Here is an 18,591-nt window from a genome sequence, read left to right as displayed (position 1 = left end):
ATACATTTAAAGTGACCATCACAAAAAACAATGAGTTTAAGAAGATCGATCTGTTTCAGTCTGGAACGTCATAATGGTTAATTTCTCCTGTAATATGCAAGGCTGCAATGATTCTTCACTGTATTATGAATATTTTTAACAACCGCAGAGGACTCTTCCATTCTGCAACTGCCCCCTGGGCTGGACTTTTAATATTACTGACCAAAGGCCTCTTTTATTTAGTCCAAACAGCACATTAGACAATGGACATAAGGGAAAAGATCACAATCTAAATATAAACCCTGCTATCTATCTATCTATCTATCTATCTATCTATCTATCTATCTATCTATCTATCTATCTATCTATCTATCTAGATACACACACAAAAATTAAACAACAACATGCGTATAGACTTCAAGCTTTACTATAGCTTTTAATTTGGATTTGTTTGCCAAGTATTATAACCTATGCTTGTCTCAATCATGTTCAAAAAAACGATAATAGTCTGTCATGTCTTCCTTCCTTTAGTTAGTATTATGTATGTATACTTTATATATTAAGGTTTATTAAAGATAAAACTACCAAATATTCATTCAACGGCGCCATCTCGTGTTCATCCAGATGACCGCTCACCTTGAGTTTTCTCTCCGCTCTAATTTCTATTGGCTCCAGATCACTTGTCCCTAAGTGACGTTTCACCGTCCTAGTGGCTCTTTGATGTGTCCGTCATACGAGTTTACGGAACTGTATCCACCCACTACAAAGATGGAGGACGATATCTCAGATATGAGCAGACCACAAATGTACTTATTTGGTGAGCTCGCTAATTCTGACAAACCCGATTTTTTTGTTTGCACAATCAGTTTTAACGTCATGTTGTCATGCACAAATAGCCACTGGAGATTTTTAATCGGAAGATAGCTAAACAGCTGGCTAGCCTGCTTACCCCCTCCCACTCGCGCCAATTCAGCTCTTTTGTTAGCTAGCAGAGCATGGCGTGGAGCCACGTAAAGAAGCAAAATGTATATACACCTCTTTATCTGATAAAATGATATGCATGTGCGTATGTTTATTTAAGACGAGCGCAACCCACGGTTGGTTACACGTATTGTTTCCCCCTCAGGTTGCACCTTGAAATCGGAGAAACGGGAATTCAAAGTTGACCTAGACGGCGATGAAACGGAGCAGCAGCTGTCACTGAAAGCAGTAAGAATCAGACTTTAGATCGAGTTTGCCTGGTCTTGAAAAAATTAATTCTTTGACTAATACGGCTATTAACTACGGAAGCCGAGATCGACATTGAGCGCTGTTATTCTTTAATGCTATACTCTCGCGATAAATTGTTATGTGTCTTGTAAATTCGTAATAACATAGTTTGTTTTATCGCGATAAGATATTAATTATCCAGAAATTGGGAAATGCCTTTGTTATGGCACGTGAAGATAAAGGTGTAGGCAATAAACAGAGAGAATAATATTACATATAGTATGTATATATAATTTAAAATATATCTACCCCTAAAAGACATCCACCCCTCAAATTTTCTATAATTCGCTTCCTAAGAGCCTATTATAAATTGGTCTTGAGCAATATTTCCTCAGGATTTCTGGAGGTCTTTCAAAGCTTTTCTTTGGAAATTTGGTGCTTTCTCACTCATTTGCTGTTCTTTTCTGAAAATCGACTACTTGCAATCTGTAGCAAAAACAAATAATCTGTTACGAAAAATGGCAAACATAAGAGAATTTGACAGCCATGTAGTAGGATTTTTTGGTTTTTTTGGTTTTTGCATTGACAAAGTGATTCCCGAAGGGCTATCAGCCAAAGTCTTGGCTTATGTTGACATGGTGTATACTGTTTCCTTAAAAACAATTGAGGAAACAGGACATGTGGAGGACCAAAAAAAAAGAAGTGGCAGTATGAAAAAACTATTTACAGTCATATCCTTAAGAAACAGGAAATAAATCCAGCAAAGACTTGAAACAGGACCTGAGACATCAGATCTTTCTTCCATGTACTAGTTACTAAAATCTTATCAGAAATTGTGTAAGTGGAAGGGTGGCTGTCGAAAAGCCATTTTAAAGGAAAGGAAATGGGGAGAAAAGTCTGTGTTATGCCAAAATACACAAGAACTGGACAGAAAGTGACTAGTAACAGGTCTCATGGAGAAATGAATCCAGATTTAACATTTTTGGTTCAAATTGCCTTAAGTACGGATGAGGTCAGGCGAAAGGGTGAGTGTCGCTATTTCTGAAAAACAGAATGTAGAAAAAAACCTGTCAGATTTGTTAATGGCTTCATTTTTCATCCTGACAATAATCCAGAATACACCTAGTGCAATAAAAGCATATCTCAATTTAAAAAAACACAATGAAAGATTCCAGTCAGTCGTGGTTTGACCTCCCCAGAGCCCAGACCTGAACCTTATTGAAGCAGTGTGGGATCATCTTGACAGAACTGAATAAAAGGCAGCTGACATCCAAAGAAGAGCTTTGAAAGAAAATAAATTGCATGTATGGCAAATATGGACTAAACAGACTTAAACTGGGTGTTTAGCCTAATCAGATGCATGAGGGAAGGCTGCTGGTTGAAGGATCAAAAAATCCCACATTGAAAAAAAACCCCACTCCTTGCACCCTAGCAATTGTTTATTAGAAGTTCCTTACCGGTAGTTTGTGAGCTAGTGAGCAGCGGATTGGAGTTTCGGCTCTATTTTATATTCTCCTGAGAACACGATTTCTGAAATGTTAACATATTGGATTTTTGGTATTAATTTATATTTATTTATTTATTTATTTATTGTCATGGAGCATTCACAGCGTTAGTCTACTAACCTTACTGATGCAGTAGGCTGTTTATAGATGATAAAACAGGAGTTTAATCAGATTAACAGTAACATTAACAAGAACAGTTTATGTTTGCACCAAAAAAAAAAAAAAAGAGAGACATTTTGCCAGTACATGGAGGTAGTGTTATATAGCACACTGTTATTTTGTTCCAGGTGTGTCTGGGAGCTGAGGCTGAAGATAAGTTCCACATGGTGGAAGTTGAAGGCCTCACTTACGACGGGAAGACGACAAAAGTGCCGCTAGCTGTCCTTAAACCTTCCGTCCTGCCCTCTGTGAGTCAGCACCAACACTGACAGAAGTATTTAAGAGGCTTCTGGTTTAAATTAACTTGTTTTTACGGTCTTCATGCCTAATAAAAAAGAGAACTAAAAAGAAAAGGCATTTTCTCAGAACCATAAATACAAACATTACACTGTTCTGATAAATATAAATAATTCATAAATCGTTGACAAAATACTTATAATGTCATCTTCCTTCCTGCTATGTTTTTCTCCAGATGAGTTTAGGTGGATTTGAGATTACACCTCCAGTTACCTTCCGTCTCCAGTCTGGTTCTGGACCAGTTTACATAAGCGGGCAACATTTTATTAGTGAGTATTAAGGTTAAGACTCAGGTAACTATTTGCCTCATTGTTAAAATAAAGTAGGCATACCTACTGAAGACCTTGTCAGTGGAAAAATAGCAAGTTGTAAGTCTGACCTTCATGCTCGGTAAAACAATACAGGGTCAAATTTTCCAGCCCGAAAAAAGTCCACATATGACTTTACACTTAATTTTTTGAGTAAGTTTTTCTTCTAAAACAATGTTTTGGGGTAAAATAACATAAAGAAAAGTTGTATGATTGTTTGACAATATGTGACCAGTGTGTTCGCTCTGTCAGGTGTGAAGGAGTCTGATGACGAAGAGGAGGAGAACAATTCGTCGCCGGTAAAGCGGCCTGCAAATCTGCTGGCAGGGAAGAAACCCCCAATGGTAGTTATTGACATTGTCGTATTACATTGCTTTAAATGTTTTATATTTGCACTTATAGCAAAACTAATCATTGTTTACAGAAATTGTTCTCCTGCCGAGGTGGTGGCTTACTGCATAGCCTTCTGTTTAATGGTTGTCACGTTTAGTAATCGGTGATAAGATGCTATCGCGGGACGTCAGCATTAAAGTGCACTGTTACTTATTCTGACACCACAAATAAGCCTCAAATGTTGTTTTTGACAAAAAGACTATTCATATTTCTTGTAGAAAAAGCTGAAGATGGATTCTGATGATGGTGACGATGATGATGATGAAGAAGACAGTGATGAAGATGATGATGAGTATGTTTTTATTTTATTCATTTATTTGTTTATTTAATTGGCTTAGTTTTCTAAATAATTTTGCATTCTAAAAGATAACATCTTTGTGAACTCATAGTATAAAATCTATTATTTTGTGTGTGTGTTTTTTTGTAAATTTTGGGCACAAACATCGAGCAGTGTAGCTTTTAACCAGCTTACTTGCTTCTTGTAGCGATGATGACAGTGATGAAAATGATGTGAAGCCACAGAAGAATGTGGGAAAAGTGCTTACAAAGGTAAGCTTCATCCGTTTTGTTTTATTACAAATAACAATCAACCTTAAGGTTCTCCATGTTAAAAAATATGAGAGTAGGTTTGAGGTACAATCAAATATGGAGGAAATATGGTCAAATAAAAACATTTGTGTATCATGGAGTTTGTGATAAATGCAGTTTGGATTTGTAATCTTGGAAAGAAAGTGACTGGAAGTTTCTTGAAGACATCCGAGGAGCTTCTTGAAAAGTGAAGAAGCTTGCTTTCTTTCCAAGCTGCTTGGACTAACTTGACCTGGATGACTGAGAACCTACACAGACATATCATGTGCCTGCTTTCTGCATCTTTGATTTAGGCAGCACCCTTTGCTAAATTAAACAGAATATTTCCAGTAGTGAGTGTGTCAAAAGTGGGCAGTGTCTTGCGTTGTGCTATATGTGAGAAAGGATAATCTGACCTGATTCTCACCATATTTTTTAAAGTTTATGCGTTAAACAACTTTAGAAAAGCAGAAATCACCTATTTGCTTCATCAAACTCGTCTGACTTGACGTTTATAAACCTTCATTTGTTTATAAAAATGCTGCACACCAACTGGCCCACTGAAAGAGTGTTATTGGAACGTGGCACCAGATAAAACCTGGATTATACTTAGGTTGTGGACACAGACAGCTGGAGACTCAGTGGCCAAGTACTGATTCCTGTGATGCTTCTTTGAAGTCTGCCCCCTCGAGCGTCACCAGGACCCAAGTGGACTTGTACATGCCGAAAGTATCATTTCTGTTTAACCCCAGTCATACAGCTTGAAGGAGAGAAACATACGATTCTGTCCTTGCTCATTTAAGTATTAACGTTAGTGTCATTGTAAATAAATAAAGAGGACTGTTTACATTTCATAACCATTTCTGGAAGTATGTTTGGGAAACGTTGCTACAAAATTAATATGAACCAGTGCTCATCAGAATTTAGTTGTTTTTTTTAACCCTAAGAACATAATGAGCAGTTAAATTGGAATATCTCTGAATATTAATAAAAATTGTTTAACTTTTTAGAGCTTCTGTCCAGAAAAAACTTTTTATTTACAACTTTTTAGTTAAAGAAAACAACAATAAAAAGCTAACAAAGAGATGCCATCACCATCAGTGTCTCGAATTTTGCTATTTAAATCATATTGAACCAAACATTTATCATGTAATGTACTGTGATGACCGTTGCCCTTTAAGCTTGGTAAAAAACACAAGCAGATCATTGCGGATCTTTGTAGTTTTCAGTACCTGAGAGGAAACTGCCATGATCAAACTACTTTTCCATACACAGCGTTTTCATTGCTTTGTTGCGGTCATAATTACAGAGAAGAAGGGCAAGTACATTTTGTTTATTTCCACTCACAGTGAATTGAGTTGTTTATTGCTTTCTTGCTTTCTTTTCTATGAGCTTTTTAAGGCACTTGATAGATTAGTAGAGCTAGAGCAATTCTCAGGGTGCTGTTACCCCCATTTGAGAAGCTACTATCTGATAGGCTCGGATAATTTGTATTTGACAAAATTCATTAGATGCAAGGACACATTTTTCCAGCCTGTCTTTGAGAGCTGTGGATATTTCCACATCTTAGTTTCACTTTTAGTATTATTGCATAAACATTTATTGATCTTTTGTTTATTGACTCATTTGTTCTGTCATTTTAGTTCAAACAAAGTTTCTTGCGGTTCAGTAACTCTGATTTTTACAGTGGAATGTATTTGTGTTTCTGAGCCTTTGTTGTCCACTAGATGTCAGGGCAGCCATTAGCGTCCCCTTAGTGTTTGTTTGTGTGTGCGTGTGTGTCTAGAAAGAATTTCTCTAACCCTTTTTTTAACCACATCATTTAAACTTCCACTCACTGTATGCTACAGTAGCATTTCATTTTAGCAGGCCCTCCCCATTCGTGCACTCGCTGACCGTCCACCTCTTTGTATGAGACAAAACATGGAACTTTTTCATCCTGTTCGCTCAAGTACCCACCTGTTTTCCTAGAGTAAAACACAGGGTCTGTGTGGTGTAATGATCGGATTTCTTCTCTGTAATCTGCTTGAATTCTCACCGTCTCACCAGCAAGACAACAGTATGTTATGCTGTGCGTAAGCAGACACACACACACACACACACACACACACACACACACACACACACACACACACACACACACACACACACAGGGATAAATACACTTTAGTAGACATGCACATTTGAACATATAAGTACATATAACCTCTAGCGTAAATGCACAAAGTCTGCAAACAAATGCACTTCATTCTGGTAGCGCATAAGCAGAGAACTGCACTCTACATACTGTTTCTCACCCATGCGTGCTCACACGCACATGCACTTCAGTTATGGGAAACATCTTCAACCATTTTTCTGAAACACTGCATATCTTTGTCCCTCTGTCATCCCACTGTTAATATGATTGCTCCTTTTTATCGTTTCTCATGCCATTTCAGCTTTGCACCTGGGTTTTGCCTTTGAACACTTGTTTTGCATGTTACCACAATCGCTTGCAAGTGTGTGGGTGCGTGTGTGTGTATCTGCCTCATTTTTACGTCGGTGTCTGTTTGTGATTTCGTTCTTCTATTTTTTTAAAAGCACGCTATCCAAGTGCAAACTCTGCCAGGCAAAAGATCAAAGCAGGGCAGATGCGCATACCTGCGACGTGAGCGCCGATCCTTCCCTCAGGGTCAGATGACAGCTGAGCATTTCTGTCACCTGTTGATTTATTCTGTTGTCTTCTCTTCCAATTCCTCCTGCACCCCACACCCCATTCCTTCCATGACCTTAATCCTTTTTTTCACCCTTCGTCTCTTTAGCTCAATAGCTACCCTGTCTCATTCTTTAATAATGAAAGCACAAAGCTTTGGGGAAGTAGGGCTGGGAACAATTATTATCCCTTTTTTTTTACTGCTAATTCAGCTGTGTTTCAAGCTATATTTTGCTTTCTTTTTCTTGTCAAACCTCCATACTGTACTGAATAGGACCCAAAACATCTCAGACATATTCAGTATCAAAATTGAATCAAATCCTTTTTCATATGAATCTACATTTCTTGTTATTATTTGATCATGTATTTTTGATGAACAGGTAATCAGGATATTAAGCTGTTCTTGTGTAGATTAGTATTGTCACGGAATCTCACGTGTTTTAAATAATTACACACTACTTTTGTGTTTCTTGCAACAGATTTGTACAGGGTTTATAAATGTTCTTTACTCAAATTTACTGGACAGCAAATTGCCTATTGATTGGAAGATTTCGTGCTCTCTCTAAACACTTAATATCATTATTAATGGACTGTAATAACTGTTGAGCCTGTTGAAAGACTGGAAAATGTTCTTTACTACAAGCTGACACGCGTGTCACTCATCTCATCATCCTTCAAGAGTTGGTCTTTGGTTTCCTCTTTCTGTGAATGGGTCTTAGTGCTTTGTAGCAACATGAGCGCTCTAAAGTCGCACCCAGAATACCTTCATAACTCCTGAGTTGGAAAGAGATGGTAGAAAGGTGTGAAGAAAACAAAAAAACAATGCAAAAACAAGAGTTTCCGAGGTCATCCACCTGCTGACATATTACAGAATCTCTGTGTTTGGGTAGATGTGGTAGATATTTTTTAATTAAACTTTAAAAATTACAAGAGTTGCAGGTTTGCATTGGTCGTAAAGCCCTTTTTGACTGGGTACCTACATAACCCTAACCCTTGGTATAATCGTTGTGCTCATCCTAATCTCATTCAAATTTCTCCACAATTTGTCTGAAATACCCCCAACATTTTTGGGGGTATTTTAGAGGTCAGGAAATTCAGATGGTTGGTGTAATATAACCATATAAAACAGAAAAATGAGATACAAATGTTGATGTACAGATTCTATTTGGTAGACTCAGATGCATCCATGATGATGTTTAGTTTCTCTTGATTGAATTTTGTCCTTCAGGAATTAAGGCTTTGAAACCTCACTGTTACTTCCAGCATCTTATATTGCAGGCGTTGCTGTAGGATATTACATGTGTGATTGCATTGTAGCATTTGTGTCAACACAGGCAATTACACTTCTAGTCCATTCCAAGGTGAATACCAGTGATTGCAAGAAAGGATTTGCTGCTTAGGATATTCAGGTACTTGCCAGCTTTTCCAAGGTAATTACATATGTGACTGAGAGCAATCAAAACCTGACGGGAAGGAATCCAGTGCAACAATTACAGGTTGTCTGGGTACTAAGTACCTGATCAATGAGAAATCACTAATTAAGTGTAGTCCTTAATTAATGATTAGCACTATTAAAGGTATGCTTTTAACATACAAAGGAAGGCAATTGTTTTGCTGTCATATCTAATTAGCTGCATAACCTTATAACTGATGCTATTTCTTTTCTCTTTTTTGGTTTAGGTTTTACTTTTCTTGGCCTTTTTCTTGTGCTTTTTTATGCACACATGAAGCAGTAACACCTTATAGGAGTGGGAGAAAATATTGTGACAAGTCATGGCAAAACAAGAAATGGAGTTACTGCAAATGAGGATAATGTTTTGTCACTTGCCATTTATTATTTATCGGCTATAAAAGGGGGGCATTGCGTTTAGCAAGAACATCAGTGGGATACAGATTTTTAGAGGGTTAGGAAATTGTAAATGGCCAGCAGTCTAAACTGAGCCACATGTGTTGCATTGAATATTTAGTTAGTTGAGTTGGTCAGAACACGAGGGCAGGCTTCATTGAGTTGTCAGCAATGAACAACAGCAGTTAAGTAACTTCAGTCTGTCACTTTTGGTTTTGTTTAGCGTGATTAACTGCCACTAGCTGTTCTCACACATAAATTCTAAAAATGATCCAAACTTGAATTTTCTCATTTACAGCACACAGCAGAAATAGACAGATTCAGAGATGCATGTGTGTAAGATGCATGATGCCCCCTCAGTCGCTCTGAATTTACTAGACAATTACCAGCGCTAAATCCGTGTGGACATAGTCTTTGTACAAAGGAGCTGATAGGTTAAAAAGTTTTACATGTTCCAAACAATATCTCTGTCAGATAGTATGAAGGAAAGCTCAGGGCTGTAGTGCATGCATTAAGAAAGCATTAACATCTTTATGAATTTCAGGAACCCGGTGTGGTGAATTGAGCTGTTTAAAGTACACACATTTCTATGGAGCTCTGAGATATCTTACTGGGAATGTTGTTCATTTCCTCAGATCCCGGAGTCCTCACCTAAGAAGCCCAACAAGACTCCAGTAAAACAAAATGGCCCTGCAGGAAAAGCCTCAGGATCAGCTGTCAAACCACAGATTAAGGTATGCCCAAAAGATTTCCGAAGTAAATCTTTGTTTACCTGCGGTTGGCTTGTGGGTATTTAAAATACCCAGTTGTTAACCGTTGTACTCCAGATCAAAAGTGTTTAAGAAAATGTGTAACATTGCAATTTTTATGGGAATTTTTTTATTATGTCACTAGTTACAGCAGGGTAAAGTCAAAGCCAGTAGTTGTATTTCTGAAGAAATGTGTCGTGTTAGGCATAGAAACAAGTATACAAACAATAGATGATGAAAAGTTTTACAGAAGAGTGGATAAAAAAGTACACAATTACATAATGTTTTACAGAAGGTGAGGGAACTTTGCTAAATTGGTTGTTTGCATTTACTGCCATTATCAATTGAAAAAATGCAGGCTCACCAAATGGAGGGGAAAAGACACACAAAAAACTTGGAGAGCCTTCCCATTCCAAAGCCAAGGAATGTGATAAATGCACGGTGCAATTAGTTCAACCTGATAGTTAATTTCTTCGATGGAATGTCTTGGACAGCCACTTCTGAAAACCTAAAGCTTGAACTCTGCCTGTCTTTAAGCAAACACACCTGACCTCTAAACGGGTTTCCTGGGGCAAGGTTTAAACCTGCGACCTTTTAGCTTGACCTCGCCATCTTAAGTTGCAGCCACCTTTGATGCCCCTCACCCCTCTGTAGCTCGCGCACACTTTAAGAAAAACAAATTGTCAAGCTTCTCTGCAGGTTTACATACTTCTCAAAGCATGTTACTGTGAAAGAAAATACTTGGACAGAAACTCGGCTCAGATAAGGTGTTACGTGTTGGCATGCGAATGTTGTCTGTTTGTATGATAGAAACATGACTTGCGCTCACTTACGCAGACAGGGCGCGTGAGAAGATTATCGTTTCTCGTCTGACATCTTGATGGAAAGCTTTGTGATTTTTTTTTTTTTGTCATGTTAAACACTAAGCCACAGGATTACCGAACCCCTGAAGGTGTAGTGCCCTGAAGGGCATGCTGTATGGGTGAGCGCAGTTTATAATGCAGTAGTTGTTGTCCAGACATAACACAGCGACTCTTGAAATGCTCTTGGGGATTAGCCAATGGGCAACTAAATCGCCCCAAACCAACCTGCTGGTTTAACTTTCTTGCCTGTGGTGCTTTGAATGCTTCCATCCCCTCTCAGCTTCTTCACAACTGTTCTCTCTCCACCACCTCTTCACACCCCTCACTTCCTGGACACACCTTCTCCCAATTGCTCTCATTACCAGTGTTTGATGTCTGGTGCAGCTTGCGCTTCCAGATGCCCCTGAGGAGCGAGGAAGCGGGTGTGGGTGTCTGTTTTTTTCGTTCCTAAATGCAGGTGACTGGTCATTAGATTGGCTTGTCAGATCTGTTGCCAGTACCACGGTTCTCACCTCTCACGGCCCAGCGTGTAGCTGCACCTTCTTGTATAACAGGCTCGACGTGAGAACCAGCTAACTCGAGTTGCGCTGATCTGAAGTAACTTTATCTTGCAGCTGGTGTCGGTTGATTGATGGGTTTGGCGAAGCCGATGCCTTCGAGCACACGTCAGAGTCGTAAAGTTGTTAACTACTTCACTCAGCCTTATCCCACAAGGGTTTGAGTCATTGTTTTAGCGACTGATTGGCATGTGTTACAGCAGGTGCATATCTTGTAAGTGCTTTAATATCTTTTGTCAATCTGTCATTTTACCATTTGGACTCAAAGATAGACCAAAAGATCAACTCATTAAAGTACCTGTAGATACAGAGGCTTTATAGGATGAGAGTCACTTTTTTTCCGTGTGACCTGACATTTTCCCCCTACTTGTGCCTCCAAGGTTTTCATTCCAGCAAAATGACAATTACTATCCCTGAACAGCCCTGATGAGCAAAAATGTCACAACCATGTATTTGCACTGGATTGAAGATGAGAGATTACATCAAATGATAGCGTGCTTGTGATTAAGTTCCATGTCTCATGGCATCTGTAATCAGTGTCTGGGCCAGATGAAAAAGCTTGTTGGCTTTGTGTGTTTATCAGCTGTTTCAGGTCCACAGCTGTCCCTTGGAAGTGGAGAGCTGCCTGTAAATAATAAACGTGTAGTGCATTTGTCTGGCTAGGAGCCAAAAAAAAGGCCATTTTCTTAGTGTGGTATGTGTGTGCCAAGGTTTTGTTCATTTTATACCTTTTAATCTCTGCTATTAAAAGAGAACCTGATCTCTCAGAGGCAGGGACAGGGCATTGTGGCTACACGTGTACGACTAATTACAAAATTTTGGGTCTGGTATTTGGAAGATGAGAGCTTCTCCTGGAAGGCCTGTTAAACTTAGGTTATGCATGGCAAGACATTACATATATTATGTTATGCAGTTATTGTTCTTTTTTTTGCAATCAGCACATTTTGACTCAGTATCTAAAATTAAAGATACATATAATGACCTCTAGTTCCAGTAGGAATGACACTACAAACATAGTGATTTCTATGTCCTTGTTAACTAGTGAGCTGCTAGATGTCACCATGAAATAGTATAGTGTCGTAATGCAGGCACACAGACATACAGTTGGTTGACTATAGAGTGGGTATAGAGTTTCTCTGTACATCTATACACTGTCATCTTTCCGATGTGTCTCTGGCTATCAATGAAACCCTGCAATTTCGCTGAATTCCACACTCCGCTTTGCATGTAGGGGCAAGCTCCATGGCTTGCATAACATGCAGTAACAGAGTATGGCGTATGTGTGTTTTTGTTGTGTCACATTCAGACACTTGCTAATTGAGGACCTGAGTCGTTGGCTGCCCAGGTCTGGACACACCTATTGGCCTACTAGTTCAGTGCTCGCACTTCTCTTCCTCAGAAACACAGCAAAGTCTTTGTGTTTTGAAACATTTACTGTTGCAAATCTGGTGATAGTATTGTTTTTTTTAATCCTGACCATTGGTAGTAAATACAGTACTGTGCAAAATTCTTGAGCTACACATAATTTCTTTATATTTTGATCGGCAGAAAGCAAACTCTGTTTTTACCTGATATACTGTATTTCCATTTATGTTTACATGTTTCAATAAATCACTGCACCTGTTTTCCATTTTCCAATGAAAATATACAGAAATGAGTGGCTGCTTTTTGCCCAGACAGTACTGTCTGTTGAAAAGAAAATCTGTTGCTTTATTTGTGCAAATCAATAATTTGATATTCAGTAGAAATCTTTTACTGACAGCAGCCATAAAAGCTAAAGTTGCACTTTTTTTCTTTCGAATTCAGTGTTTGAGAAACTTTTCTTCAATGGAAAACACTTGACAAACAACCTGAATTGCTCACTGGAGAGTCAGGGCTTGCCCTCTCCTGCTTGCAGACAATAAAAACATAATTTGTACCTGATGTATTTGTTAAAAAAAGGATGATGGTGTAATTAGGCTAGAATTTGTTGTCCTCTCCAATTCTTTTATCCCCTTCCAGCTGGTTGCCCACGCCAAGGCTTTAAACACAGACCAAGGCTAAGTGGGTCACAACAGGGCTTTTGCCCAGACTGGCCTGTTGGTCAACAGATTAATTAATCAGCAGCATGCTAAATTTAGCAACTGTGTGTTTGGTTCATTTTAGCAAAATAATACTGATGGCAAGAACTGAGCTTGTGTTAACGATGAAATGCTGTGGCATAATCTGAAGCCATCATTTTATCTATAGCTCTGTAAATTTCTAGTGTCTTATCTAGTTGATGTACTTTTCCAGACACCTGCCCTGGGAAAAGACAAACAACAGCCCGGCCCATCTAAATCTCTGCCTGAGATTAAGAGCAAGTTGTCAACTGCAGCCAAGGAGGTAAGGCTGCTGTTTTTTTTATTTGTTTTTAAATGATCCTTCATAATTTAATGACAGTTAAGATTATGATGATTTAATTGTCCTTTTCTTCAGGGAAAGCCACTTCCAAAGACAGAGCCGAAGTTTGAGAATTACTTGAGAAGTGCTTTTAAAATCTCAGACAAACAAGTAAGTAATCTTTGTACAGTGTTGTGAGAGCTTTTTGCTTATGTAAATTATTAAAGCGGACCTGTTGTGCTTATTTCCAACTTCATGTATATCTTTTTGGGCCCTTCTAGAATAGTTTTTCATTCCTCACAGTTCAAAATAATCTTTATCCAATATGTTGGAGCAGCCCCTTTAGCTTCCATTTAAGCCAGCGTTTGTCCGATTGGCTGTCCCTTGTAAATAAAAGCTTTGAATAGCAGGTGAGAGAGGCCTGTGCTCACACCAGAAATATGCCTGAGATGAGCATAATAAGGGATGTGTATATGTGCTCCCTTTAAGTTTGTACATTTTTATCCCATGTGCAGTTCTCATCAATTTTCTGCTGTTCTGCAGTCTGGTGTAATCGGTCTCGTAAACGCTCACCCAAGAGTGGCTGTTTTCCGCCAGGTTTCTAGGAATACTCCTTCAGATGTAGAGTGTTAGCAGTCGCATTTATGCCCAAACTCATTTTATCTGTAAGAGCTCATTGCCATGATGTATAACTGGGCATACGTTATTCTTCCTCTCACTCTCCTCATACCTTATTCTGTTCAGTTTGCCTCAAATGTTTCTCCAGCACAGTGTGTACTCTTTGAATTATATTCACACTGTTTCGGTGGGCTCTTGCGAGATGGATTTGGGAGTACACCTGCCAAGGCAAACTCTTTCACGGTGATTTAATGGAAGTGTGTCTTTTGTAGCCCTAATGAAGCGACTGGTGGTATGTGCGTGGTACCAGCCTTTTTCGCTTTCAAGGCCTTTGACCAAATGCAAGCCTTAAATCTTTTCTAATGCAGCTTCTGTCGTTTCAGAAGAAAAACAACATCCCCTGCACATTATTTTGCAAAGCATGAATTAATCACCCTTAAACCCTTAGATGATCACTGTAGACTTAATGATTCTGGGCAGTGTGTCAGATAGTGAAGTTGTGTTTTCTGTATTAAGGCATCTGTTAGATGGCGATCACTTGAACCGAGCTATTTGAACATTCATATGTGATTGCTTTGCAGTGTTTAAATAATAACTGTACAGTTATGAGAGCAGGTGAAAGCTCTTTAGAGCGGCACATGGGTTGGGTGGACAAGGGAAAGAGTGGGGGTGGAGTTGGGTCAGGGAGAGCTTGTTGATCCCACTGTGTAGAAACATCTGTGGAAGTGCTTTGGTTTCATCAGCCAAGGCTGAGATCTGTCAGACCTGGAGCACCTAGTCATATACTCTGGTATGTAATGCTGCCCCCACCCAGCCCCTCGTCGTTCCCCCAACAGCCCCATCCAAATTCAGTGTTCCCACAGCCGAGACGCACAAAAGCATGTTGTAGTAAAAGTGAGTCATGTGTCTCATGCTGTATAGCACTTCATTTAGATAATTTGTAATTTTTCTCTTTCTTTCCTTGTTTCTTATTTTGGTGTTATCCCTCTTTTCTCTCTCCTTCCACAGGTGGTCAAGGGTCTTTGGAGTTTTGTGCAAACACTGAAGACTGAGAAGAAGTAACATACACATACATTAAAGCATTTGTACATTTGCATCCTATAAGGCATTTAAAGGCACAGTCGGCTAGATTTCCTAATCGGTCTCCTTCTTTCAGCCCTGTGAAGGACTATGATCAGATGAAAATGGACTGAGTGCTGAAATATGGTAGAGCCATCAATGCATAGATTTAGGTGTCAATGTTTTTCTTCTTCGTTTTTTCCTAGACTGAAAGGACCAACTATTGAGTTGGTTCTTTCACAGACTCGATTCATGTTTAGCAGACTGTAGATTTGCTGCAAGGGGAAGCTGCGTGCATCACAATGGGCGGGGTCTGTGTTGCTACTACAGGAAAGGAAAAGTTTCTAAAATTTATACTACCTGCAGATTTATGTAGCTCCTGTGTATCACTGAATATGATCATTATTAGTTAACAGTAAATCTTGTACTTGAAGTATTCAAAACCAAAACCAGGCCAAACTTAGAACCTAACCTAGTTAGTAGTTGCTAGTTCTTTCGTACGCCCTGTTGGCAAAACAGTATTATTTTTATACCAGCAGAAGGACTCACTAACACAAATGTGCTTGACAAAAAGTAAACAAAATTTTGAAACTGTTGAAACGCTGCCTGCAGGTGGTGTAAGTGTTACAATACAGAAGCTATTCCTTTCCTTGCCTGTAGGTGGTGATATCCTCATTGAACGTCCCACTTTCTTCAAATACTGAAGAAGATGCAGGTCACATTGAAACAGCATCTGGGTGGAAATATATGAAATTGGTTGATTAGCATCTGTTTATCATATTCAGTCATTATTGCAAGAGGAGGTTATGCAGAATGTGCCTTTAAATACAGTCCTGATCAAATGTTTAAGACCACCTGAAAAATGGCCAAAAATCATACTTTGCCTGGTTGGATCTTAACAAGGTTCCAAGTTAGGGATGGGTATCGAAAACTGGTTCTTGTTGAGAACCGGTTTTCGATATCCATCCCTAACTTGCAACCTTGTTAGGATTCAACCATGTAAAATCTGATTTTTTTTTGTTGTTGCCATTTTTCAAGTGGTCTTAACCTTTTGACTGGGGAATGTATCTCTACTGTAAACTGAGATAAACCCATTTTGTGTGAATTTGAGCAGCGCATATGTAAATGGTGAAGACAGCTAATAAAAGAGGACCGTTTGACAGCTAGAAAATTTAATCAGTCAGTGACAATAAAAGTTGTTTGTTATTTCAGCTTTGAGGAGTTAAAAAGCATTTCCGCTTACAGACTTACAGATTGTACATGCGGTTTTTTGAATACTGTATTGTTTTAGTCAAACCACAATCAGTCATTATAATATAATACAATACAATTATATTTTTTAACAGCTTGGCCAGCAAAATCAATAAATATGTTTCTCCCAGCAAAAATTAAGCAAATAGGCAAAAAGATGTCACAAAAATAAATGCATTAAAAAACAATTTTTGCAGAGTAAATCACCTTAAAAAAACATATAAGAACTCATATCTGTAATTGTTTGCAGTCATATATCAGTCCTCTGATGACAACAAACTTTCGTTCATGCTGAGCTTATGATGTGTTTCTATTCTCATTTAATATCAAAATGTTCCACATCTTAAACCAATTAAATTGATATGCTCAAACTCTACATTATCAAGCGTTTTTGCTATAAAATGTATTACTTCAATTTTAATAACGGAAGTTGGCCCTGTAATTTACCCAAATGTAATTAATAATTGTTAGTGATGTCTTCTTTACACTGAGGTTTCAGTAGCAGCAGGTTGCCAGGCCCAGTCTTTTGTCCTTTTGCTTTGCACGTGTTTGAGTGATTTTTTTTAAAAATACTTTTGTCATATCAGTCCTAATGAACGTTGTGTTGTGTAAACATATTTCTTGCTTTTATTTACAAGACCGGCAGCTGGACAATTGCAGTTTAGGTTTTATCCTGCCCTTTCTAATCGTTTCTTTTACTGCTTTGAGCTGTTTTCTTAGTCTTTGTTTCACATATTGTGTTCTAGTAAAAAAAAAATCCCTTATTAAAATGTCTGGAATATTGTTCTGATTGTTGTTGATCTTTCGTTTTACACACGATGTGTGTAAGTTTGTCATATTTTGGGCAACGGTGAAGCCAGGACCTTAAACAAGTCCAAGTGCAAAAAAGTGATTGTTATTTGTTGAAAGCTGACGCATGTTTAAGGCTCATTATTTTTAAATAATATTTGTAATCACAAACATCTGGTTTAATTTGGCTGTAAAAAATGTAAGGGATAATAGGAGCAGACTCTTTGTAACGGAGCTGTTTCTCATTTTTTGGCAGTACATGATGAGCAGGTGATGCATGTATCGCTTTACTGAGCGAGCTTTGTCCCAAACCATGTAATGGCACTTCACTGAATTTAGTTACTTCATCCAAATGGTTGTCTTTTTTTTCCTGTAACATAAAATACAAACTGTAAGCTAGTACCCATCTTCAGTTTGACTGGATGTCAAAACAAAGCCACATGAAATTTTAATTTACTGTGTGATGTAGTCAAGTATAAATTGTAATTAGGTAGCTTTGCTGACCCATTGTGTGTTAAAATAAAATGCATTGTGTCCATTTACTACATCACACTTAGTTTATTGTTAATGGTTTGTTGAGAGGAACATGTGCGTCCTTTTTTGTACTTATCTGTAACATTTACCTGAATAAAATAAATTCTAGTAAGTCTTTGACTTACATTCTACCCTCTTTACTGTAGACAACACCATTTGACAGTATCATTATAGTCACATTTGTAACTATGTGACTGACGTGACGACTTTCAGCTGTAATTAAGTGGGTTTAATAAAAAAAAAAAATCATGCACCAGCAGTTTCGGAATTACAGACATTTTTATACAGTCTCCTTTTCAGGAGCTCAAAATTAATTTGACTGTTGAATAATGAGCAGTTTGATGGGCAGGTGAAGCCTGTTCCATTGTTATTTCATGACAAATGAAGCAGACAATATCTTGAGATGATTTCAGATTTAAGACCGCACAAATACAATTGAAATCTGAATTTATATTATACAGCTTTTGACTATAATTTTAAAATACAAGCTTCAAAGAGATTGCAACTTTAGGTAGGCTACCGTTAACCGAGCTGAAAACCATTTCAAAACGTTAGGCATTTCATTGTCCATGTTGAATGTCATAAAATGCCATCATGAGTAGAAAAATACAGAGTTAAACCAGTGGTTTACATAAGGTGCAAAGTGCAAACCACTGGTTACACTCAAGAATTGAAAGGCCGGATTAGATTTTGCTAGAAAGAAAATCTAAAAGGAAAAAATGAGATGAAACCAACAAACCAATGCAGGGCCCAGGTATTGCATCATAATACCATGTCGAGCAAAATACAAAACTACTGAAAAAACAAGAAAGCGCTGTCATTGGCCTCCGCCTGGAAAACCAATCCTGTTTTGGG

At 38.2% G+C, this 18,591-nt stretch overlaps 1 protein-coding gene across 1 annotated transcript; it reads left to right on the top strand.

The window, feature by feature from the left end:
* Positions 1–684: 684 nt before the first annotated feature.
* On the top strand, positions 685–17,856 carry npm1b (nucleophosmin 1b). Its single transcript, XM_082508461.1, has 11 exons — positions 685–796; positions 1,106–1,188; positions 2,981–3,100; positions 3,325–3,418; positions 3,710–3,801; positions 4,069–4,142; positions 4,336–4,399; positions 9,591–9,689; positions 13,399–13,488; positions 13,582–13,656; positions 15,112–17,856. Exons 1-11 carry the CDS (start codon positions 700–702, stop codon positions 15,163–15,165), a joined length of 942 nt encoding a protein of 313 aa, XP_082364587.1. The 5' UTR covers positions 685–699; the 3' UTR covers positions 15,166–17,856.
* Positions 17,857–18,591: the final 735 nt, after the last annotated feature.

Source organism: Aulonocara stuartgranti (genome assembly GCF_965226115.1).
Source record: "Aulonocara stuartgranti genome assembly, chromosome: 2".
NCBI lineage: Eukaryota > Metazoa > Chordata > Actinopteri > Cichliformes > Cichlidae > Aulonocara > Aulonocara stuartgranti.
The sequence above is the reverse complement of the archived record's forward strand: the minus strand, read 5'-3'. Positions and strand labels throughout refer to the sequence as shown.

Coding starts and splice junctions, on each gene's coding strand:
- npm1b (XM_082508461.1), top strand. CDS start 700: ATGTGTCCGTCATACGAGTTTACGGAACTGTATCCACCCACTACAAAG. Junction 3,419..3,709: donor AAGCGGGCAACATTTTATTA/GTGAGTATTAAG, acceptor TCGCTCTGTCAG/GTGTGAAGGAGTCTGATGAC. Junction 13,657..15,111: donor TTAAAATCTCAGACAAACAA/GTAAGTAATCTT, acceptor CTCCTTCCACAG/GTGGTCAAGGGTCTTTGGAG.